At 41.4% G+C, this 25,662-nt stretch overlaps 2 protein-coding genes across 2 annotated transcripts in view; one reads left to right on the forward strand and one right to left on the reverse strand.

Annotated features, from left to right (window-relative positions):
* NFIX (nuclear factor I X) overlaps positions 1 to 8,112 on the forward strand; it is a 214,726-nt gene extending 206,614 nt beyond the window's left edge. The window contains exon 11 of the mRNA XM_015813288.1: positions 8,090 to 8,112. Within this exon, the coding sequence (XP_015668774.1) occupies positions 8,090 to 8,104 (15 nt within the window). The 3' untranslated portion in view covers positions 8,105 to 8,112. The remainder of the gene's footprint in view (positions 1 to 8,089) is intronic.
* Positions 8,113 to 20,542: 12,430 nt separating this feature from the next.
* On the reverse strand, positions 20,543 to 25,113 carry LYL1 (LYL1 basic helix-loop-helix family member). The gene is made up of 3 exons (XM_015813304.1): positions 24,683 to 25,113; positions 22,032 to 22,123; positions 20,543 to 21,826 (listed from the first exon to the last, which is right to left on the reverse strand). The coding sequence occupies exons 1-3, from the start codon at positions 25,111 to 25,113 to the stop codon at positions 21,483 to 21,485; spliced, it is 867 nt and encodes a 288-aa protein (XP_015668790.1). The 3' UTR covers positions 20,543 to 21,482.
* Positions 25,114 to 25,662: the final 549 nt, after the last annotated feature.

Genomic DNA, 25,662 nt, shown 5'->3' on the forward strand with positions numbered 1-25,662 from the left:
ACCAGACATGATGTCACACCCAGATGAACTTGGACTTGGGGGGCCAGGCAGGGAAACAATGGTCCGGAGCGAGGCTGGATCAGGGCCCAGCACAGCCGCAGGACTAGCAGGGGCACTTCCACCAGCAGTTTCCCTACTTTTTGTTTTCTCTTTTTCTGTTTCACCTTTAACTTCTTAAATTATTTGTCTTCTTTTTTCTCCTCTCCCTCCCTCCCTCCCTCCCTCCCTCTCTCTCTCTCTCTCTCCCCCCCCTCCCTCTCCTTCTTCCTCTCCCCCCATGTCTGTAAATATACTCCTGTTACTTTCTTTATGCTCTTGTGCTTCTTTCCCCCTCAGAATGTCATTAGGCTGATGGGAAGAAGTTGCTCTGACCTATCATACATAAGATGGTTGAGAGACATTGAGGTATTTTTCAACCAAGGCTCTGCCAGGTGGGCTCCAAACTTTGCCAAGAGCCCTTTAATGTGTGCATGTGTGTTTTGTGTACAGAGGGGGAAAATATTCCCTGCTCAATTGGGTAGGCTACAGTATTATTAGGGGAAGGCAAGGGGAGGGCAGATGTTACCACAGTAACCAATGACTTTTCTGAACTCTGGATTCAGGCAGATGGAGGAGGACAAAAGAGAGGAAGAAAAAGACAGACAGAATTGAGCAAGCATGAGAGATGAAGGAGAGAAGCACAGTGGCTGCCAGTTTCCCCTCTCTCAGCTGTGGCTTCTGGCTGTTGCCCATAGGAACAGCTGCAGGTCCCATGAGGTGTAACAGACCTTTGCTTCTAGCCACCCTGCTCTTATTATTGTTGTTGTTAAATATTCATCTAATGCCAACAGTGCATGCAGGACCCAGCACTACCCTGGTTTCTCCTCTACTTGGTTTAAAGGGTAAGGCTGTGCCTGCTCCAATATGGCTGAAGTGTCCAGTAGATTTCTCATTAGATGATCATCTCCTTCCAGTGCTATAGATTAGCTCAAATCAATGGGAGTGCCGTTAATGATGTCTGGCATCGCCCAGGGAATGACTTGTAACTAACTATACATGTCATAGTGCAACTACGCCCAGAAATTGAAACCCCCAAATGGCAAGTAGTGCCAAAATCACACCATTTTTGTAACGAAATTATTCTTCATCAGTAAGTGGCAGACTGTATACAGTGCAAGAAACAGGATAAAGAAAGGAGCTGATATGATATTTGACTCAATACACTATTCATTGATAAATAGGAGGGTGGGATGGCAGAAATTATTGGGTGAAAAGAAGCATGCATGTGACAGAAATAACTCACTCACCTGACCCCTTCCCTATCCTGTTTTTCTTACTAATCCCTACCAGTTGCTCCAAGCCTAGAAATGTCAAGAGGAGGAGGAGGAGGAGGAGGAGGAGGCAGAGAAGGAAGGGGAGGAGGAAGGGAGGGGAGGAAGGGGAGGAGGAGGGGAGGATGTCAGGTGAATCAGTAAAGCATCCCTTTACCCACGTTCTGTTTTTATACAGACCTGGTCCCTGACTTTAGGCATAAATGGAGTAGGTGTGTGGATAAATACCTATAACTGCCCACATCACATCTACCAGGATCTTATCTGTACTGGGGAGGTATAAGCAACGCAAAGCTCAAATATTAAATGTTTTTATTCTTCTCTAGCAGTTGATAGGGATGTGTGAAAGCCCAGTGTGAATTTTCATTCTTCTTACTGAACCTCTTGACTTATCCTGAGCCTCCAAATGCTTTGAGAAGAAAATGCCAGCGTGCTCTGAGTTTGACATGCATTCAAAGCTTGGAGGTGTTGAACTAACCTTTGCCACCACCTCCAAGACATTTCTAAAAGAAATAAGAGCTGTGATAAACCTTCCCTGGAATACTATTTCGTCACAAATCAACAATGGGACAGTTCATTTCTTCCCTAAATTAGGATGCAGTTGAGGCAAGTGGTTCTCCTTGTTTCAAAGACAGAGAAATGGGCTGCTTAACGGGCTTAGTATATATAAAATGGCAACTTCCTGAAAACAGCAGGGTCGACTTTTCCACCCTTTACTCTGAATATTTCAACCCAGTGAAAAATGATTTTCAAAGGAGAAATATTTTTAAAAAGAATGATTGCTCTACTCGTTTTAAAGTGGGAAACAGAAAAGAAAATATCTGCTCTCCTGCTATGGTAACTTTCTTTAAACTTCATTTTTCTCCAGCTCCATTTCATACCTCTTGCCCTTTCCCCACAAGCAATCTTTGAAAGGTCCTTTCCAAATTTATTGTCTGAGAACAGCTCACTGTAGTAGTGTCAGGGATGCTGTGGATTTTATGTGAGCCTTATTCAAACTTTTTTTTTTTTTGCAATTTTCCTTTCAATTGAGAAAAAAAATCATTTTGAATTTTGAAACAACTTTCTTGAATCCAAACAGTGCAGTTTTCCTTACCAGCAACATTAGTTGCTATTAAAACTGGGCTAGCAGTTCAAATTATGCAGCTCACAAGATAAACCTAGAGGATAATTGATGCAGACGTCTTGTAGACCCCAGAATCTGCAGTAAAGAAAGGAAGAAGAGGGGGGTGGGGGGGAGGAACAGTCTTTTTTAAAGTCACTAGGGTTTGGATTAGGGTTAGGGTTTGAGCAGCGTATCAGTTTTAATAACAACATAAGGAACTTATTTCAGCTTCTAGTAAGTTAATTGACTGTCCATGAACACTGGTTTCTAAGGATGACATACAAATGAAAGAAGTTTCTAAATTAACTGATCCACTAATTTCTAAATTTCTAATATATTTCTGAATTAGAAAATATTAAATTTATAAATTAGAATGTATACTAATTCTAAATTAGTGCACTAATTTATAAATTCAGTGGTCCACTAATTTAATGAATTAATTAGTGGAACAGTGAAATGCTGTGGACATAGTATACTTGCATTTCAATAAGGCATTTGACAAAGTAGAACACAATCTACTTCTTAGTAAATTAGCAAAATGTGGGATAGACAGCATCACCATTAGATGGATTCATAACTGGCTGACAAACTGCACTTAATAGAACTGCAACTACATCAGGAGTCTTCAAACTCGGCCCTTTTATGACTCATGGACTTCAACTCCCAGAATTCCGCAGCACGCTGGCTGAGGAATTCTGGGAGTTGAAGTCCATGAGTCATAAAAGGGCTGAGTTTGAAGACCTCTGATCTACATGGAAGTAATCCAAGGTTCTGTTTTGGGTCCAGTACTCACTGAAGATATTGAAATCTTCATAAATGATTTAGATGAGGGAATGAACTAATGAAATTTGGAGATGACACCAAGCTGGCAGAAATAGCCAACATCCCAGAAGATAAGCTCAAGATCCAGAAGAATCTCAACAGACTTGAACACTGGGCCCTATCTAACAAAATGAAATTCATTGTTGAGAAAAGTAAGGTTTTACATATACGCAAGACAAATCAAATGTACAGGTATAGAATATGTGGAACCTGGCTCAAAAGCAGCAACGGCAAGAGGAATCTAGGAATGCTGGGGAGACAATCACTTAAAAATGAGCCAGCAGTGTGCAGCACACTGCTGGCTGATTTTTAAGTGGTTGTCTAGAACTAAGGAGAAATTTCCTAACAGAACAATTAAAACCAGTGGAACAGCTTGCTTTCAGAAATAATGGGTGCTCCATCACTGGAGGTTTTTAAGAAGAGATTGGACAACCATTTGTCCAGAATGGGATAGGGTCTCCTGCTTGGGTGTGGTTGGACCAGAAGACCTCCAAGGTCCCTTCCAACTCCGTTAGTCCATTATTCTCCTGGGGCACAAATGAGCAAGGGAGTGACAGCTTATATTACCATGCTCCATGGTGACCATGAACTGAAATTTGACGGTAATATATTCATCAATAAAAATTATCTCTCAGCTTGTGGTTCTGCTAGCAATATACCTGGAATATTTAATCTAAAAAAATTCATGCATCATATGTCAAAGAAATGGGACCTTCTGGTTAAGAGCAGTGTAGAGCAAGACGATGTAGCTTAGTGTTGCTCAGTGCATTGCAAGGCAGATGTCAGTAAGTAACCTACCAACATTCATTTAAGGTTCACAGATTTGAATGTACGCCCTGTAGCTTGTTTTGATTCTGTCTTACTTGAGGCAAGAGCAGTTTAGGTACGTTGTAGGCAGCTATAATAGACAGCTACAGAAATTAACTCAAGGCATTTAAATGATGCTCTGACATGAAGGGACATCTGGATTCATTCTTCACTGCCAAATAGATATTGTCATAGTGGAGTGACAACTCCTGAGTGGCCTGTTACTAAAGAACAACATTCTGATTGGTTTCCCGGGCATATAGTCTCTGATTCTAACCAATCAGGGAGGAGTAACAGTCAATGAGAATTGAGCTCTTTTGTTTTGAGTGATTGTTTCCAAATCTCTCATTTGAACGACTGACTCCACTACTAGAAGATGTTGGGTGGTGGTGATGGTAATTGTAGCTATTTCTAATTCTGTAATTTGACCGTTGCCGTATAATTCACATCACTATAAAGTTGGTAGCTTTATATTAGGGGAAAATTCATTTGATTGGCTGCAATTAATAATAAACAGTGGTCAAGAATCTGATTGGCTGGCATGGATTTATTAGGATGTAGGAATTGGCATCTTTATTTTATGAAAAAAATATGGATTGACTGAGTGGAAGAGAACATGTGGAACAAAAAGAGCTGGAGAAAATTTTAAAAACATTGTGAAAAGTAGCAATGCCTACTTGAATAAATAAACTTTGGAAAGCAGGAAATTGAATGCAATATCCAACATGAGCAAAGTGGGAATGGTATTTTCAGTGTGGACAGGACAGTCTGCTGCAGTTTGGATCTGGCAGATATATTTCACTGCATGTCTTAGCTGTAGGATTTTCATCAACTGTGCCAAATTTTGTAAAATGCATAATTTCTTCTCTCTTTTCCAAAGCAATCTTGGTAGAGCCATATCTAGTAATATGTGTATTGAGAGGAACTTCTGAACTTAGAAAGTTGATTTTAGAGAAGGGAGAGAGACTTATGAAGGGAATTAGAAGCTAGTATTTTCTCTGACAAGAAAATAAAGTCCCCATTGAGAGATTGGTAATTAAAGAGCATCTGCTGTCCATCAGGCTTTGAAAAATGTAGCATGTGACATTGGCATTTCCTGTACCTGCTGTACTAAATCTGTTGAGGCCTGTGGGGATTTCAGACAGGCACTGTTACCTCAGGATATTGCATCCTGAAAAGAGAACTTCACTCTGTGATGCCAGGCTATTGTTTAGTACCAAGAAGAAGCAGAGCTGAGACAGAAGGGAGGTGGAACAGAGAGCTAGAGAGAATGGAAGCTGGAGAATGGAAGAAGTCCAATCTTCCCAGCCGTGGACACATAGCCCCTCCTGGTGGCCATTTTCAGTGCTGTCTTTTTTCCCTCTGGAGAATCTGAATTATTTAAATCCAACCACTTCTTCCTGCTTCCTTCATTTGCTGCCTCTTCACTATTGTCTCCATATTGCAGATAGCAAGTGTGTCCACAGTGTGGCTCTGCTCCATTCCCCTCTGCCATTGGAGGGCAAATTGTGCAGTACCTGCGTCTTTGCCTTGACTTTTCAAATCAGAAGAAATTTTGAATGTCCAGAAACCAGAGAAATTTTTGTCACTGCCTGAAGAAACGTCATGTAATAGCATGTCAGCTTCTCTTCCAATCCCTGGCTAGGCTGGAAGAAGGAAACACTCTTTATCTCCCAGTCACCTTGGGACTATTCCAGCTTTTGGGGAGAGAGAGAGAAGATAGTTGCTGATCTAGGATGGGAAGGAAATGGAACAACATAGAAGATGGTCTCTAATAATGAGCCCCATTTGTGACATCAGCTGATTCTCCCTTTGGCTGGAGGACATAGCCATTTTTGAGGAACCTGGATTACAGAGACTTTGCAAGATGGCCAATATTGCTCCACACAGAAGTGGGCAGATGGGATTAAATATTGTGAGCACCAGCAGCAGTGATTGGAATTCCTCATGTCTAAATAAAATCTTACATGCTTATATAACATGTAACTGCTAGCAATGACCTATAAGCTACAATACAATAGTTGAGGTGTCAGGTGGTGTTTTCAATTGAAATAAAAGAAATTATCAGATATTGGTAGTTCAAAATAAGCTTGTTATCTTTCTTGCCTCTGAGAAAGTTTTGGTTTCTATTGAATATACTGAATTCTCGCTTACCATTTTCTTACTGATGAAGGAGCAGTCCCAATTGCATTCAACCCTGTGTAGCAGTCTCAAGAGAGATTGCATGAAAGGCAAGATAAATTGAAAGAGAAAACTTACATCATGTGATATGGAGGTACCAGAAGACATTCTTATCTAATTTCAGCAGAAGGGCTAGCAGTGGCAAAAATCCCAAATTAAAGTTTGGTGTGATACAGCAAATAGATTTTCTTTAGTCATACAGTTCAATTCCCACTTAGACCAAATTTATACTTTCTGCTTTTCCCAGCTCCCCTAAGGGCTACCCACCATTTCTTGAAGTGAAGAAAATAGATTATTACCTATCATTCACCTCTTCATAAAATGTACCTCCCAGTTAAATTTTGTTATTCTGCTTCAAAAATACAGTTTTCCATTCTGAGGTGCCTTAAACTCTTCCAAATGGTTAGTCCACAATGTTTTATTCCAGTCTAGGGAAATCTCCAGCTCTATAATGGTGGCTAGCATGCTCCCTCCTCTCCCCCAGCTGCTGGTTCTGCCTTGTATAGCCATTTCACTGGGTTGCTCTGTTCTCAGCTGATCAGCAGCTTCCTTTAAAAAAAACTGATCTAACTATGGCCCATAAGGAATGAAGTCCAATAAAGCCTCCTGGCTACCATTGTTTCCCCCGTCTCTTCTGCCAGTACACCTTAATTCCACCCTTATATCTCACAACGGCCTCCCTTTCAGTTTCTACCCTGGGTGGCTGGAGGATACTCTCCTTTCTTTCCTATACTGTGCCCACTGTACTGCAGTGATTCTTTTTTTCCTTTGTAAATTAAACAATCTTTAATTTACAAGGTAGGTCTGTTGGAAGGAAACTGCAGTGCTTCTCCTTTTCTTCTGGGAATCTGCGCCATCCATTTAGATGGTTCAGTAACAGCAGAAAAGTCTGTATTAATGTCAATGGAGTGAGGTTGTATAAAGGCTCCCATATGCAAAAACATCTGGGAAAGCAAAGAAAAAGAAAAAAGCAAAAGCAAAGATGAAGTAATCCCTAAAAGGAAAATGCAGGCTTTGGGAGGCCCATCCACACAGCCAATAAGGCTTCCCTCTCCCTGCATGGACTGGAAAGGTAAGAAGTAAGGAGACAACCAGTCAGGGCTTGGCCTCCTTTGCAGGGCCATAAGGAAAATAAAATGGGTAAGCAGCAACTTATCTTCAGTTTCTTAAATGAAAGGATGTGAAGGATAAAATCAGATATTAAGCTGCTAATGTATGTGGCCTATGATCCTCTTTCACACTCAGCTCAGTTTATTCCTCTTGACATCATTAGTTTGTAATTCTTTACTCTGCCAGCAACACCTAATGATGAGGTATGGAAGCTGTGGATCTCAAGATCTTAATATATTTTATTAAAGAAGATAGAAAAGAAAGGAAGCAAACTAAAGACAGAACTACCATTTTTAGTAATGATAGTATGGTTATTATGCTGTCTAGTTTTGCCCAGTTTGAAATAGATCCCTATAAATGTGTAGTGTGCATGCAATAAAAATAGATGTATGGAATTATATGTGTAATCCATGTGGATACACTCATCTGAGAATCAGTGCCGGCTACTGGTTTTAGTAACCTATTGATGGCAAATCTGAATGAAACTCTCAGGAGGCTTCGTTAGGTAACTGTTATAAGAAGGAGATGGGCACAGTACTGTGGTACAATATGAGTGGAAATCAGGGATTAGGTGTTACAGAGAGACAAATAATGGGAGCTATCAGATTCCCTGAGACTGAAGATAACAAAGTCACAAAGAGCCTAGAAAACCCATGGGGTGAATTTTAATGGGTATTTCAATATCAGGCATAAGAAAAAGAAAGGAGTCTCAGTTTTAAATCTGTCTCTCTCTTTGTGTCTTCTTCTGGTCCAGTCTTGGTTCCTCTGACAGGATCTTCAAATGAAGAAAAATGATGATGATGATGATGATGATGATGATGATGATGATGATGATGATGATGATGATTTTTAACTCAAGCCCTGCGAATCAGAATCTTCAGTTCTTAATCTATATCTTCACTGAGCTGCTCCTCTTCAAAGAAAAGTAAGAGACATTGGGTAACACAGATGAGAAGCTTAAAAAAAATCATGTTGGACCTCCCTGATCCAAAGCAGATTTTGCATTTGCATAGGAGAATCTTGTCTTCTCAAGGAATCTAATCAACTCACACTGAAGTAACTCTCTGTTAAAATAATGTATAAGATAGTTCTGGACGGGCCACCCAAATAATGGTTTTTTGTTGTTTTTTTTGTTCAAAAAGGCATTTTACTTCATTCATCATGGGCAAAGAATAACACTCACATCTACCAGTCTCAATCCCAAAACTGTCTCAAGATTTATGAGGGATTATGTTTGCTGGGGTATGAAAAAGGAGATTGTTCCCTAGAGATTTGTCTACTTATTAGCCTAAATCCAAGGTGATTTCTGAATATACTAAACAAACTAAGAGCACTTGCTTAATCAGGGCTTGAGTCCCACATTGCTTTGAAGAAATACCTGCAGAGATTGGTGGAGGCTGCAGGCAAAATCAAATTTGATCTTAGTTCCACTTGATGAGTAGGCCAATTCAGTGCACCATTGTGGTTCAGATCTGGAAATGTTTTAGATTAAGCATTACTTCTCCCACCAAACATACGTTCCCTTGTTAACCAAATTAACATTGCATTTTTACAAGTGAAAACAAAGCAAAAGCAGAAACACTCCTGAATACCAGATGCTCCAACTGAATTCCATTCCAGAGCAAGGAATAAATTCCTCTTCCTCCCCTCCCTCCTCAAACATGCATGCAAACACATTGACCCCAGCACTAATCTTTTCTCTCCTGATCTTGGTATCTAGTGTTTCCTTGTTATTCCTTGCTCTGAATGAACTTTTCCTGCATCTCAGAAAAAACAATGTCTAGATTACATGGAAAATATTCCAGTCTTACTCTGCATGACCTGGAATTCCTTTCCCCATAGTAACAAGAAATATGGGCACTCTTCAGTTCATGGTGACAAGTTAGATTAGACTGGAAAGCGTTTCTCTTTGAAAAGAAACTCCTTGCTGCTATTGCAAATGGACAAATATTTAGGATAGTACAGTATTCATTCTTTTATAAATAATAAAAAAGATTAGCAAGGCAGCAAAAAGGCATACTTCAACTGTACTCCAAACTGACCATTGGGGCTAGAGTAGCTAGCTCAGACAGGTACGTTTCGGCAGAGTACTCGGCCTAGTCTAGGCTTCGGCCTTGTGAGATTGTGGGTGTCTGTTGTTACTATGGTTTGATACTTTTGCTGATCCCTTTTTTCCACTTCATTTTCTTACTCTTTGAGTTGTTGCATTTCCTTTGGCTTCCTCTACATACAGGTGACACCAGCAATTAAGTATAATTTGTTGTTACTGTTAAAACAAACAAAAACAAAGATCTTAACAGTCACAGAAAACCACAACGCAACAAAATGAATTGTATATAATTAGAAGTAAGGAGGCTGCCTAATGGGTAGTTATGAGGGTTTGACACTACCATCTGTATACCATGTGCAAATGCACACATGTGCACCAGATCAGTCACACAGCTCCATGCACTTTCCTCTTTCTTTGTCTCACACTACAGCAAAACCTGTGAGAAAAACCAGCATCCCTTTCTGTTGTGCACCCATGAGATGATCTCTCTTGTTTCTTTTTCCAGCATTTGTGGTAGAAACCTCTCCTTAACAGATGCTGAGTTTTTGGGACAGGAGCTTCGCCAAATTCTTTGGAGTTTATCTCCCACCCTCCACTCCATTGTTCCTGTTAACTATGCTCACCTCTGCATGAGGTATCACTGGTTCTTAGTGGGTGGCAATGAATTTCTATATCAGAGTAAGGGGCAAGGATAGGGATGAGGGATTATCTGATTTGGAAAGGGCCAGAAAGTGATGCAGGGAATGGGTTTCTGTGCAATTAGTCCAGAGCAATTGTATTTAGACATATGACTTGCAATGCCTGAAGTTGTGTCACAAATAATTAATTTGATCTAGAGAATCTCCTGAAGCTGTTCTACTACTTGCTACAGTAATGCTCAGTTGATTCATGGAGCATTCCAAGGATTTCTGGAGCAGAGTTAGTCCAAAACTGACCTGCTGGTGAGACCAAGAATCTGCACCCTTGTCCAAGTGCAATGATTTTCCAGTCCTAAATGGACAAACAGGGTCAAGGAATCTGAGGGTTGCAGATTTGCCTCTCTCCCCTGCCAGCTCTCACGCTTATCCTACAATCCACATGTCAGAAAAATGTTCTGAATTCCCCTGTCCTCTACACACATGCAGATGGACATACACCAGCAGACACTCCTATCCAAGGCCTGCTCTTGTGGAGGATTCATAGAGCTTCACCTTGCACAGCTGCAGGACAGCTGTTCTACAAAGGGGGAGATCTTTGTGAGGAAAATTGTAATGGAGTGGTATTTTGGAGCTGCCACAAAGAGGAGACACTCATCTGATACTTTAGTTATTGGTGTGAACCAGGTCTATTCCTGTCAGTAACAATGAAGACCTGAATTTCATGAATTCTAGGATTAGCATTCTACCTGCTGCTTCTGTCATACCACAGGTCCTCTCACATTAAGTTCTCTTAATGTTATTCAAAAATTAAGTATAATGTACCAGAGATGACACTGGAATAAAAATTCATACCATGATTGTTGATCCCTCTTTCAGCATGTTGAGAAAAAATATTATCTAATCTATAGCTGAATATTCATAGAGTGAGAGATGGAGCCAATCAATGATATGGGCAGAATTTGGATGCAGCAGTTACAATTAGAACAGAACCCCGTTCCAGTTATGAAAGGTTATAAACTGCTCAGTTTTGTAAATGCCCAAAGTTAGCATGTATTTGTTTAAGAACACTAAGCCGTGGATAATATTTTGCATCTGCGGGCATTGATACAGTCCCTAATCTGGCGGCCTTAAAAAGGATACCCTTGGACTATTCAGCTACCGTTCACTACCTTTTTAACAAAATATCAACATCAAGCAGCTTTTCTAGTCTGATTGCATTGGAAAGGATTCCAACGTGTAATAAGGCTTGGGGATGTGCTAATGTTAAACGTGATTCAAGCTGTAGCATTTGAAATGCTGCATGATTTTTATTTGATTTGGTCATAAGAACATTTGAAACATTCCCAGATTGAGGAAGATTGTGCCTTCACTATCCCAAACATATCCAAGCTTCTGTTTCCATTAGGCTTGACAATTTCTGAGCACAAACGTACAAAGCAAGAAAAATGTTCCAAATATTATATTGTGAAGATCACAATAGTTCAGGTGGCCATATTTAATATGCAGAAACCCAGACCATCACTAGATTGCCTCTAAGACCAGTGGCCACCTGGCGTTTTTTATCTCAAATAGATATGTTAGCCCTACAAGAACTGATACTGCTCCATTCCTTTGGTTCTTAAATATATTTAGTAAGCTCATTCACTTAAGATACTGAATGCTTTCCTTTTAAATAGTCCAGTAATTTTACTCAGTTGCTTGAAGCATCTTGACCTTAATGCCCAGCATTGCTCAGAATGGGTTCCCTAAAAACAGGAGATGGATAGGTCTGAAAAAAAGTAGGAATTGCAGGAATCCAGTGGTGGGTGACCACCAATGAAACAGCACTTAAAATGGTAGAGGATTAGGGGAGTAGAAATTTACTGTTATTTAATTCTGAACAAAAGAAGCTTTAAATCCTAACAGTGCTTAATGCACTTATTTAATATTTGGGATTTTTAAGAGGTAACAGATGAATAACAGTAGCGTATGGGTGGGTAGGTGGAATACCCGTGCCATCTATTTACATGTTACCTTGTTGGAGTCCTAAAAGAAGAAGTAAATGTAAACCCTGAGAATGAATCCATAAGAGGTGACATGGAGAAGTTTTAATTTTGGTGGCTTACAGGTATGGGCAGCAAAATACACAAAAAAAATTGTTTAAAAGGGAGAGGGGATTTTAAAAAGCAAAATATATATTAGGGGTTTTAAAAGAACCAATTTTGTTTGCATTGAGCCAAGTGCAATGGAGTGCATAGTTTTAATATCTTTGTATGTTAAAGATTGTTAAGAAAAAGAGAAAAAATCTATTTTTGTTGCAAAGTCCTTTGTTCCCAGGGACTCTAAATAAATTGGGACAAAAGAAAAACCCACCTTTGTAAGTATGGGGAAAAACTTTTTCTGTTTATTTTTTCATGTGTCTATTTTTCCTTTTTCTTGTTTATTTTTTAAATCCTTTTTAAAAGATTGATAATAATTGAAGATTGGTTGTTGTTTTTTCCCTTTTCCTCATTAGTTTTTGTCATTTTATGGGAGGGCTGAAGGCAAAAGTTTTGTCATACACAAAAATAAACTTGTAAAAAAATACTGGATCAGGTTAAAAAAATTGAAGACAATTACAAAATTAAAAGTAAAGAAAAACTAAAAAAACTAAGTTGAAAAAAATTAAAAATACAAAACCTGGTGCTTCTTACAGTATAAAATACATTAAAATCTCTATTATACATAGTTTATGAACCAATTAATTGTTATCATAAAGCACATTTTAGGAAACACGCATTATCCCTTCTTTATGTTTAGCTGAAAGGGGCAGCGGGCTTTGCGGTCAAACGCACCAGCAGCATCTGGCAGCTTCTCATGGATCTTCCCGGGTTGCCGAGCGAGATGGATGATGGAGAGGTTGCCATGGCAAAGGGGGAAGGTTCCTACTGGAACAGAGGCCATCTTGGATAGGCTGTGTTTCTCTGGCTCCTTTCATCCTTTTGGCACCTTCCATCACTGCCACTGCACATCCTTCTCTTCTGTGTTGTTCTTCTGTCCTGTTTTTGTTCCCTAAAAGAGTTAAGCAAAACAGTTGACTTGGTGTTCGGCCTTCATTTCTACCCCCCCTCCCCTTTCTTGTAAACCAGCCTAATTGCAATGTTGGGGGTTTTCCCCTTCTTTTTACTCTGTCTTGTATATGTATCTATTGTTCAATGGCTTCTCTTTGGAACGAGGAGCTGATCTATGAATTCACCAGCATCCCTTCCATTGAACTCCTTGCATTCCTACCCACAGTTGTAACTCCTGCTTGCCCTTTCTCACAGCCTTCTTGTCTGTTGAGAGGAATCTTTCCTCTCAGCTCCTTGTGAATTGCAAGGCAGAAGGATCTGTGTGCAAAGCAGAAGCCAGACTCAGATCAAACCCTGCACCTCACAGAGCATGGGAGATTGACTGGAGAAATTTCTCACTTCAGGGAAGGACCAAGATGGATGACTTTGCCTTACTCTCAACATGCTTAACTGGCCAGCTGACATAGTGCCTTTGTAAACCCATCTTTTGTTGGAACAAATGGACCATGTGCTCTGCCTGGGGAGCGGGTGCAGGAAATTCTACCCCCTCCTACTGTAATCCATGTGCTTAATATAGGGGAAAGCAATAAAAGCCTAGGCTTGACCAGCAAGAGGGAGATACTTGGTCTAAACATGGTGGTACCTAGTCCTCTTTGGCCTGGCTACTGCTGCCCCATCCAAAAGAGAGGGTGAAGGAAGCATGACTCCAAAATAATCCTGAAGACCATATGAACCCCCTCCTCACACACCCAAAAGCATTTCTGCACTTGGGCTTCTCCAACCCCCTTTTCTGGATCCCTGAGTCCTCTGTTTGCAGGAAAGGGTGGCTGCTCAGTGACTTTCTCCCCAGTGATGCTCAGTTGTGGGTTTCCTTGCTAGCCCAGGAGGATGCTAAGGTTCCTTAGGGCCCAAGACAATTTCATTTGTCATCTTTGCTGGATTCTGCCCTATAAATGTATTAGCATTCACTTTGCTGTCCCTTGAGCTCTTGGTTTGGAGAAGTCGGCTGTCCCCTGTTTGGCTGCCAGTGGACTGGTAGTGAGCCTCAGACCCTATTTTCTATGGAGCTGCTTCTTCCTCTGACCTTTGCTTTAGAAGAATTGACCCCTTCTGTCCTTCCTGTCACAAGGTACCTTTGACAACCCACTTGGCTTCCCCTTTTCATGCCCGCCATATGCCCCCTCCTCATTAATCTCAGACCCACATCTCTCGCTCGGCAGTAAAAACCTTGAGATCCATGAAACTGCAGCTTCCCAGACTGCAACCTACCCCTGCCCCTTTGAACAAGTTTCTTCCTTGTTTAAGAAACGCAGTATATATATGAGTACAGTACAGTATATATATATATAGTACTAATGGAATTTGGTGTGCTTTTTCTCCTTATCCCTGACTCCCTTGCCTCTTTCCCTGGACCCCCAAGCCTCCCTTTGTGTCTTTCAGTCTGTTTTTCCAGGCCCCTCCCGCTGCTGACCCCACCCCTCTGCACTTGAAAATAAAGGGTAGCTCTTTGTCTGTTTTTGTTCTTTCTGAAGTTTCTTCCGTGTCTAGCAGAATGCAGGTAGCCATATGTTATAACTGTCAATATTGCTTCACAACAAAAATATATATATAGGAAAAAAGAAAAAAAGAAAAAAAAAAGAAAAATCCGAACTGTTTTATCATTTTTGCCTGAGCTTTCTTCGGCTTTCTCCATTGGAATGGCTTATTGTGTTATGTGAATTTTAAAAAAATAAAATAAAAATGTTTAAAAAAAAATTAAAAACAAAAAAACCCATATATTTTAAAAAAGAAAAAAAATCATCCGCTTCCCTCTTCCCATTCCCACCAGTTCCTTCCTCAGAGCAGAGATGGGAAGCCCAGTGGAGGGAAGTGCCGAGGGCTCCAAGAACATGTATCTGTGTCTGTGTTGGTGGGTAAATGGGGGGTCAGTTTTCCTTCTTCCCCATTCCCCTGCTTTCTGGAGGAGCTGCTCAGAAACATCAAGATTAGACTCATTTCTTCCATATGCACATCCTGTCAGCTTTTTGGTCAAAATTTAAAGTGCCTAACAGGTATGTGTGTACATTTGTATGCATGTCTATATGTATGTGTGTGTACAGTATACACACACACACACACATATATATATACACACACATATATTTACACACACACACAACACACACACACACACACATATATTCAGCAGAGAGTAGTTCCTGTTTATTTGGACTGGGCATCTTTGTGTCATGTCTGCTGATGTGTAGAGAGGTGGCTGCTGCTGCTTCTCCTGTTAATCCTTTGCATACCTTCTTTCTCTTTGTAAGGCTCACTTCTGGCTGACGAGAAAAGCACTTTTGTGGAGCCAGCAGGAAGGTATGCCCTTGGCAGGGAGAGGACTTAGCACTATTCACCTTTATCCTCCTTTGCTCTTAAATCAAACCCCCCTTCCCTCCTTGTTGATATTTGGCTAAGGCAGCCTAACAATAAATATATGGGCATACTACTGCCGTTCATATCTAGTGTGACAGGGAATATTAGTGACAAGTTTTAAGTTTGCCTTTGAATAGACTTATTTCAAAGGTTGTTTAGTCACCTATGGGTTTCCAAACACCTACAATGTGTTTGCCAGAGACTGCTGTGATCCGATAAAAGGGACTAATAATCAGTGGCCTGAGGTCCTGGAAGTTCAGTAGCCATTCCCAAGGGAGGATCTAGGGGGATCAACACTAGGAGGAAAGAAACCATGCTCCTGTTTCCCATGAAGACTGGGAGGAACATCCCTTCCAAACAGCATGGAGTTAACTGAGATGACAAGTAAGCCCAACAGGCCTATTTTGTTCCCCAAATCTTCCCTAAGTTTTGTAAGGTGTTTTGTTGTGTCTTCCACTTCTTGCAGAGGTAAATGACTCCCACTGATGTCATTCTGTTTTTTCTTGACCAGGGAATATGACCACACTCCCTAAGGCTACTGGATCTAGTGCAAGACCACTAAAAGGCGGTGTAGACATACCGGTATAGTACAGAAAACACTAACCTTTGGGTGCTATCTAATGGCCATCCAGATTTTTGCAACCCAGATATGGTAGCCCTAAAGAGTGTTTCCTTCTCTAACCCACTCAGGATGTTTACAGGAAGGACTCTTTTACCCCTGCAACAAGAACCCCCATTTTGACTTAGTCCTATGTGGATATTAAGATAGCAGCTCTCCATTTTGGTACAAGGACAGGGGCTCTTTTGTAAGTTTTCCCAGAAGTGTGCCACCTGCCTAGTTTAGACTTAAAATGCACATATCTGTTTCTACCCATATCAGCCTGATGCTTCGGAGCAGCCATCTCCAGCTCTTTTCCTTGACCCTTTAGTGCCCTTCCACTCCTTATGAAGCTGTTGGTTTGCTACTGGTTTGGTTCTGAAAGCAAAAAGAACTCATAACCCTGCAGCCGAATTAAGGGAAGTGCCTTAAACTGATGCCTTTGCTGCCACCAGCGAACAAATTGAGACAGGAAGAGAAAGTGATCAAACTTTATGCATCCAGCTTCAGAAATGTGAACAAAATATGTTTACAGACATTACAAAGCAAATCGCCTTGGGGGGGGGCTCGTGGGAGCCCCTTGGTTGCTAGCCATCATGACTTTCTACCCTTCCGCGCCTGCAGGTTTTATACAGGGGAAGATAGCTCAAGTCTGCAGAACAGCTCCTCTGCTAACTGACCTGCATTGCACGTAGCTTCCCCCCTCTCACCCTCACCCCAAAGAAGGGAACCAGCAGCTGTGATGTGGTGGGTCAGCTCCTCCAGCCCCAGCCCGTCCCAATCAGCCCTCGGCACTACCCCTCCCTCCCCAAGTGCCACTCTCCGAGCGGGGTGTAATACGCATGTGTTAATTACAATTTTTCCATAATAAAAGTTTATAGATGCAGCACCTTCTTTAACTGATTGAATTAAAGAATGTTATTGACTGTAATTGTTTCTGTTTGTCTTCCTTGAAAGAGAAAGAGAGAGCACTTGGGAGAGAGATTAATGGCCATGGACCCTGATGTAGAAAACATCCAAGATCAGGTGCACACAAACAGGTCAAGACAGTAGTCCTAATTAAGATCCCTTTAAGCCTATTGTCCAGGGTATGTACACATTTGTGTATTTGTTTGTTCCAGAAGCCCACTTCTGGCTTTCCTTTGCACTGACACCAACCATTTGACCTTCATCTCTTTTAGGTAAAGCACAAGGCTTTCAGGCCTCAATATTAACAACATTAGATTTAAATCAATTTCCAATACAAATGTAAATCTACTTTTGCTAATGAAAACCCCAGCACCATGGCCTGAAACGTCTAATTGCTACAAGAGGGAAGATACTGTAAACATGACAAAATGATTGTGATCATCTGGGGAATTGAGAAGTGAAAACATCAGTACGAAAAGGTAGATGGTCCAAGGTCATGTGTATAAGTAATGTGGGGTAGTGTGTGTATAAGTAATGAAGCAAAGGGACCAGGTGTCCTAGCACTGGAAGCTCTGTATTTGAGTGGAGATCTTAGGAACAAATAGCTGCCTGAGTACCATTTTTGGCAACTAATTCCAACTAAAAGGGAAGACTTAATACTTTCTTGAGATTGTCTTAGGTGTCTCTCAGCACAGCCCCAATTCCAAGATGTATCTTATTAGCAGGGTTTCTGGTTCTTTCTGGTTGCCCTTTGCCTGGAATTCAGTGTGGGGGTCCTCCATTGCATGGTACAACAGTACACCTTTCAACTTCTTTAGAGGGAGGGCAGCTTCTGAAGGGCAATGGGATCAAAGCAAGCAATACAGGAAGTGGGATTCAATTTCCACATATCCCCCATTTCCTCAAATTTCCCCACCCCACTTTCCCTCAGGGAATTCTTGAGCTTTGCTTGTATTTGGCTTCAAGGGAAGGGTGATTTTGAGCAAAGAAGTGGCAGGCAGGAAAAATATCTGGTCCTCTAACACTTCTCCCTCTTCTGCTGTGGATTTTAAAGTGTCATAGCACAAGTATCCACAAAAGCTCTGCATGAGGTGCAAATAAAAACAGGCAGAGCTTCAACTGCACCACTGTAGCAGCCATCTTGACTTTCTTAATCATCCCCTGTGGACATCCCTTCTATAGGGCAATACTGCAGATAGTCCTGAAGACCCTCTTACTGTATTTGCTTGACCCTCACAGAAGCAACTGAAATTTTCAGCATGGAGAGGCCTCTTCTATTCCTCTTCTACCAATACTATTTGAGGATCATAAAATTGATAAGTCTGAGTAAATCAAGAGGTACAGTGATCCTTGCACCACTCAGTTATATGAAACCATGGCAAAATAGATGCTCAGGTGAATGCACAGGTCTAAAAAGCTTGCCAGCTTGGTCCCAAGACATCTGGGGATCACAGTGGAGAATTTGTTAGTTGTTGCTAATCAATGACTGAAATACAGAGAGGTAACTTGACTTCAACTTTTTAAAATGGATGAGCCCGTTTGTCTCTGTGGTGGAATTTAAAACCAACACCTTCCATATGCCAGCACAGTGGGAAATGTATCCATTTTTCATTACCTGCTCTGAGTTAGATTGTAACAGCATCCACTGCTTTTTAAAATATGACTATACTTTGGATTATAGGGGCCTTCAGCAATATATACAAACACACCATATCCTCTTTACATCTATCAATTCTAACAATCTAGTAGGAGTTGCTCTTGTCTGCTGAACTGCATCTTTCTTTAAGCTGTCCAATTCATTATGGTGGAGCCTGAGCAAAATAGTTCAATGACTGGGCCTGCCATGTTTCGGTTATTTGTTTTCCTTGGAACTATGTTATTTTCACTGAATTCTAAGCAAAACATTTAATTTGATTTTGGCACCTCAAAGATTCCACATAAACAATAACAGCAAAACAAAACTATGTTGCTAACTTAAAGAATGATTTGATAATAAACATTAATGAGTGACCACAGGTTTAGACCACATTCAGTTACAGTTTACTCTACTATCCTTCTCAGGTTTGCATGACACAGTGGCCACAGATTTCCCACGCTGGCTAGATGCCTTGCTAAAAGATAGTTGGCTAAGGCTTGGTTGAGATTCAGTATGTTGTGCAAACCCAAACAGATATCCTGGATCCTTTCACTGAGCTGACTAGAGCAAGAACCTGTATAGCATGGTAAGTGAATATGAAAAATAAAATAAAATCAACATCACGTGATTGAAGGACTGCTTAGAAAGTGGACAAGAGAAAGAAAGGCATAGTGATTGCTTAGACTACAAACCCAGAAGGTAGAATCAAAAAGAAAGCCTCCTTAATCACAGCAAAGTAAATGAGATCAAAACTGGCAAGAGGAAACAGGAACATCTCACAAATTGCCATTCAGCTCTGTGTATTTTGGGGGTAATTTCTAGCATGTAACTAGGTTGTAGCCAAGGAAAAGTTACCCAAGGAATGTGCATGATGTCAGGTAAGTTGGTGGGTGTTGGCAGAATAATATACCAGGCCCTGTGGACATACTTGGGCCATTTCCCCTCTGGAGACTTGAATGTGGCTTCATCAAACCATTACACCTTACAGCATGTCAGAAGGACTGGGGAGGAATCACCTCAGGATGCAGTACTTCTGTATCTTCAGTGGCTTTTCACTTCCATTTCTGTCCCATCCTTGACAAATATGCTATATACTGTACACATACACATACACATTGATGCCAAGCATGTCATTATCCTTCCTGCCCTTTGCTTACCTATGTATTTGCTCATCATCATTTCCTTGCCATGAAAAGTTCAAGTTCAAAACAGCATGCAACCCACACAATCTTTTACTGGATCAACAATTATCACCAAACATATTACTTTTCTTTTTATTTATGGCATTGACTTCAGTTTTAAAACATCATACAACATGGAAGAATTTGGTTTCAAGGAGCTTCTGGTCTGGACAGCACTGATGAATGTAAGAATCCCATCTTACAAATCCTCCTCCCAATAAAAGCAAATACTAGCAGAGAACAATTTCCTTTGAAAGCAAACCTGGAAACTGAATAGGTGCTGGTGTCTGCCCCCACACACACCTCCTGTGTGTGTGTGTGTGTGTGTAGATATGGTCATCTGTCTTCTTCCTTCACCCCAAAGACTTTTTAGCAAACTTCTTCACCTGATAACAGGCCTCCCAGGCCTCCCTCCCTCCAGAATCATTGCTGTCATATTTGGTTTTGGCAAGGGGCCCAGGGTTTGTGGAGAGGTCCAAGATACTGACTCAGCACAAACCGCCCTTCTCTTTCCAGGAAGGGAGAAGGTTTCTGAGACTGTGGGCTCCCAGCAAACCCCCCTCCCAACTGGCCCCTAGGGAGTGACACAGCAGCTGCTGCGCCACCATTATCCACTCCCTCTTAACTGCTTGCATCTGGAGTAACTCCCCAGCAGCACGCCTGGATCACAGAGAGCATTGTTAAGGCCCAGTTCTCCTGAAGAGGTGGTGCTCCTGATATTTGGGACTGATGATGAGGGCTTATAAGAGAAAATTGCCAAGAAAAATATTGTGCATTCAGGAAAACGAGCTATCAAAAAGAAGAGCTCTAGCCTTGCCCTCCCTGACTGAATGATCCCGGGTGCCTCCATTTCCTCACACAAAGCACCACCTGTATCCCTGACTGAGCTACTGAATTAGGCAGACCACAGCAAATGCACTGAACAGTCTGTATAAGGCGATGTAGCCCTTGCTTTCCAAGCCATTGACAAGAATGCTCAAAATTCTTCAGCAGCTCTTTTCCCATCTGGAAAGATGTCACCGATATAGCCAAGCCCCATTTTGATGGGAAGGTGGAAAGGAGGCTGAGCCTGGGAGCTCAGCTTCTTAACCTTGCCACTTCTTTTTATATCTGTTTGCTCTTTTGTATAGGCTCAGATATTTATGTGGGGCCCCAACAACAATAAAGCTTAGATTTGTCGTTAAGGCTAAAAGTCAGAAGCATTGATTAGCAAACAGTGAAAATGAAACTCCAGATCACTCTTCCCAGCCAAGGTGTTACCTGACATCAAGATCTTCCTCTTACAACCAACAAGACCTAGAGGGTGTCTTATGCAAACCAAACATCATATAGAGTTAGCTTGCTCAAGCAATCCCCGCTGCCCTAAAACAGCCCAAACCAGGGAATTGTACATAAAATCTCATATCTCATCTCTCCCAGAGCCCCCACATTTTGAGGTTTCCATTGGGCATCAATGGATGTCTCAGTCAAAGAGACTCCAGCACCTTCTCCATCTGTTTTTGGACTCCTGAATTCAAATGAAGTCTTCCAAAGTCAATATAACCCTATTATGGCAGCCCACTCCATGGGTAATGGACTCAAGGAAGGGATGTGCAGGTCAAGGAGTTTCCACTGATACTAGGTAGCTTCATCCATGTGTGCAGCATTGTAGATGCACGAGATGGGTGATGATGGTGATCTTTTACTGCTAGACATCACCGTGGTTCTCCTGCTTCCAACACAGTCATTGACTCGACGGTCAACTGTTCCAGTTTTATGGATGCTGATGGTGATGGAGTCCTGGGAGTGCCATTGCAGGGGCTGTCTGTTTCAGCAGTCTCCCCTCCAGCCAGTCTGGCCTGGTCACTCAGTAGCTTGACCAGGAAATTGATATATTTCATGGCCAAGCGAAGAATCTCATTCTTACTCAACTTCTTGTCAGGTGGATGGGTGGGAATGAGTTTCCGAAGCTCAGCAAAGGCACCATTCACATTCTGTTGACGCCACCGTTCCCGGCTATTAGTGAAGACCCGGCGTGCCACTTTCTGGGGTTGAAGACCTGGGCAAATATACGGAAAAGTCTGAATGAGTAAGAGGCCTTTGCAAAAGGGGTTATGTTGAACATGAATTGAGAACACCTTCCCCCATATTGGCAGTCACTTTATACAAGCTGTTTCCATATCTGTCACATGTGCTACTCTGCTAGTCCACTCTGCTCTGTCCTGGGAGAGGAACACACTTGATTTTTCCCCATGGCCACTCACCTTCAGTAATGTCTTGCTCATAATGGCTTGGTCTCCGCTTGAGGCGGTTATTGGGAAAGAGGCCAAAAGTCCCCGAGTTGCCTAGGTAGATGCTAGAGATAAATAAGAACAGTGATCAGAACCTCCATCTCAAAGCATGCATACAAGCTTGTATAACTTTATTTACAAATATTTCTACAAAAATAAGTTACAAATATTATCATTTTCTCATATTTCTTGGCAGCAGGTCCAGGATCAACAATGTTCTATGTAGGGTCTGTTGCCTCCTTCTCTGCAAGTCCAGCCTTATAGCATTTGTACTATGGTGAAAAATAAAAACCCATACCTAGGATAAACCTGCCCAGTTAACAACAATCATTTCAATTATATTCCTTCACATATTGTGAGTGGCTCAGTTACATTGTTTGGGATGCATCTTATTATCATAATCCACAAAATAAATATTTGGATGTATTTGTCAAAGTGTTCCTCCAAATTTAATTCTGAAAAAGATTGTCATCCCATTATAGGGTAGAAAACTTCCCTAACAGCTCAGCTGATGCCATGCCTACATCAGATGCTGGGGCAAGGGAAAGCATGTTCAGGAAAGACAACTTAGACTGACCAAGTAGAGAGGACACCCACTGTTGGGCTGTTGATAAACCATGGGAAGAAAATGGAAGCTCAACATTAAAAGAAATCACTGGATGAAACTGAATCTGAGACACATTGACAACTTTGCTCTTCTCCCATTCAGAGTGGTCAGGAACCTATCACGTTCTCAAGGACCACTGGCAGGGACCACTCCATCAATCCAACCATCCCTACTCAAGTAGCGGCTTTCACACAGAATGGCACTGGATGGACCATTATCATGTAGAAATATTATTAGTGGCCTCCAGGTTGCTCACTTTCACACTGGTTCTCTCAGCATATAATGAATAAAGCTGAACCTTTCTAGACCATTTCTACAGATATATAATTTTGTGTAGCTTGGCCACAGTTCATAAGCTCAGCTTCCTCCAAAGTCCTGGCCAGAAAACTCAGTAAAACAATCAAAGACCAATCTTCCCTGTTGTGCCTTAAATTGCTAGGTTAACTCATTCATTACAGATAGTAGTAAAGAGAGTTCATGTTTTGGCAAGTCCCAAACTATAAACAAGTAAAGGACTGCCAGGATCAAATAATTAGAAGATCTCTTTCCCACTAAGGATCTCTTGCAAATGAAAATAACAAATCAGACTAAAAGAACAAAATTAAGATATGTTGGACATGACTTACTGAATAGAATAGAGAATAGAGCTGGAAGGGACCATGGAGGTCTTCTAGTCCAACCCCCTGCTCAAGCAGGAGACCCTATACCATTTCAGACAAGTGGCTGTCCAGTCTTTTCTTAAAAACCTCTAGTGATGAAACACCCACAATGTCTGAAGGCAAGCTGTTCCACTGGTTAATTGTCCTCACTGTTAGGAAATTTCTCCTTAATTCCAGGTTGCTTCTCTCCTTGATTAGTTTCCATCCATTGTTTCTTGTCCTGCCCTCTGGTGCTTTGGAGAATAGTTTGATGCCCTCTTCTTTGTAGCAGTCCCTCAAATACTGGAATACAGCTATCATGTCCTCCCTAGTTCTTCTTTTCTCTAGACTAGCCAAACCCAAATCTTGCAATCGTTCATATGTTTTATCTGCAGGCTTTTAATCATCTTAGTTCTCTTCCTTGTACGTTTTTGTAATGTGATGGCCAAAACTGGATGCAGTATTCCAGGTATGGCTTTATAAAGTGGTATTAATACTTCACATGATTTTGATTCTATGCCTCTGTTTATAGAACCAAGGATTGTATTAGCTTTTTTGGCTGCCGCTGCACACTGCTAGCTCATATTTAAGTGATCATCCACTATGACTCCAAATTTGATGAGTTCCCCTTCTATTCTCTCATCGAAGTCATTTATGAAGATATTGAAGAATACCGGGCCCAAGACGGAACCTTGTGGTATCCCACTGCTTACTTCCCTCCATGTAGCTGTAGTACCATTAAGGACTACTCGTTGAGTATGGTCTGTCAGTAAGTTACAAATCCATCTGGTTTTGTCATCTGCTTGATGAGATGAACACTTTGACTGTTATTGTTATCTTGATCCTCGACCTAATAAGCTCCATGCTTAAGCTGCTATCCTCACCTTGTTGCTTGAAAGAGGTCCTCTCTGGTTTCCACTGTGTGGGAGCTTCTACTACTTATCAATAAGTTATCTTATTAGCAAGGGATGCTTTTTTCTCAATTTCCAAATTCAATTGCCCTGAGACTTTAAAGGCTTGGTGATCTGTAGTATGTCTCAGGAAAACACCTGTCCCTAATATTGTACCTTCCAGATATGTTTGGACTTCAATTTTCAGAATTCTAGTCAGTATGGAACATAAATGCTTGCTAGGTATTCTGAGAATTGCACATATTCCATGTTGGGAAACACTGTCACAAAAAATCTCTGGTTGCTGATATGGACCTGCAATAGTTCTCTTTTTGTCAATTTCGAAAAAAGGGATAATTTGCTTATAACACAATCTAGATGAACCCACTGCCATTGTTCCCAGGGTTGGCACTGGCAGCTTGCCCACATAACCAGGATTTCTTCCTTTCTTCATCCCCCTTCCCCCCCAGATCTGATTTCTGGACTTACTTGTTGAGAAAAGGATGAGGCTGGTATTGTGGGGCTAAAAGTGGACTCCTTACTCCAGCCAGAGGCAGGGATGGTGGAGGGGGTCCAGGTGGCAGACCTGAGAACTGCAAGAAGTTAGGAATGGGGTGTAGGGCAGTGAGTTGGGTTGTGGGGACCTCAATAGGAGTGGGGGACTTGCTGTAGCCCAGGCTGATGACAGGGACATTGGGGGGCAGTACTGCATGGGGAGCCTCAGCAGGAGGGCTCCCCTTTGTTTGAGGTGAGAAAGAGGTGGGGATGGTGAGTGGTTCAGTGGCCTCTACATCACTTTGCCCACCATCTGGGGAAGGAAGAGGGGTTGGGGTAACTGCTGGTGGAAGGATTGGCTGCTCAGGCTTAACAGGTGACTGGGAATTCTTCAGTTTCTCCATCATGTTTGCTTTGATTCTCATCTGTAGGAAGAACAGAAGGAAAGTGAGACTGACACACTGTACCAGCTCTGCTGAACTGGGCATTTCAGAAGTAAAAAAAATAATACAGGTAGTCCTCGACTTACAATCATCCATTTAGTGACTGTTTGAAGTTACAACGGCACTGAAAAAAAGTGACTTATGACCATTTTTCATACTTAGGACTGTTTCAGAATGAGCGTCCCCATGGTCATGTAGTCAAAATAAAGATTCTTGGCAACTGGCTGATATTTATGACAATTGCAGTGTCCTGGGATCATGTGATCACCTTTTGTGATCTTCTGACAAGCAAAGTCAATGGGAATCCAGATTCACTTAACAATCATATTACTAATTTAACAACTGCAGTGATTCATGTAACAACTGTGGCAAGAAAGGTCGTAAAATGGGACAAAATGCACTTAACATCAGAAATTTTGTGCTCAATTGTGGTCATAAGTCAAGTATCACTGCAATATTTTGACCCTTTTATGTTAAGCTGGAAAAAGAAAAGATAAGAAGACAACCAGATTGGATGAGCCCTAGCACCTT

Source organism: Protobothrops mucrosquamatus, unplaced genomic scaffold (assembly GCF_001527695.2).
Source record: "Protobothrops mucrosquamatus isolate PMUCROS unplaced genomic scaffold, P.Mucros_1.0 scaffold150, whole genome shotgun sequence".
Lineage (NCBI taxonomy): Eukaryota > Metazoa > Chordata > Lepidosauria > Squamata > Viperidae > Protobothrops > Protobothrops mucrosquamatus.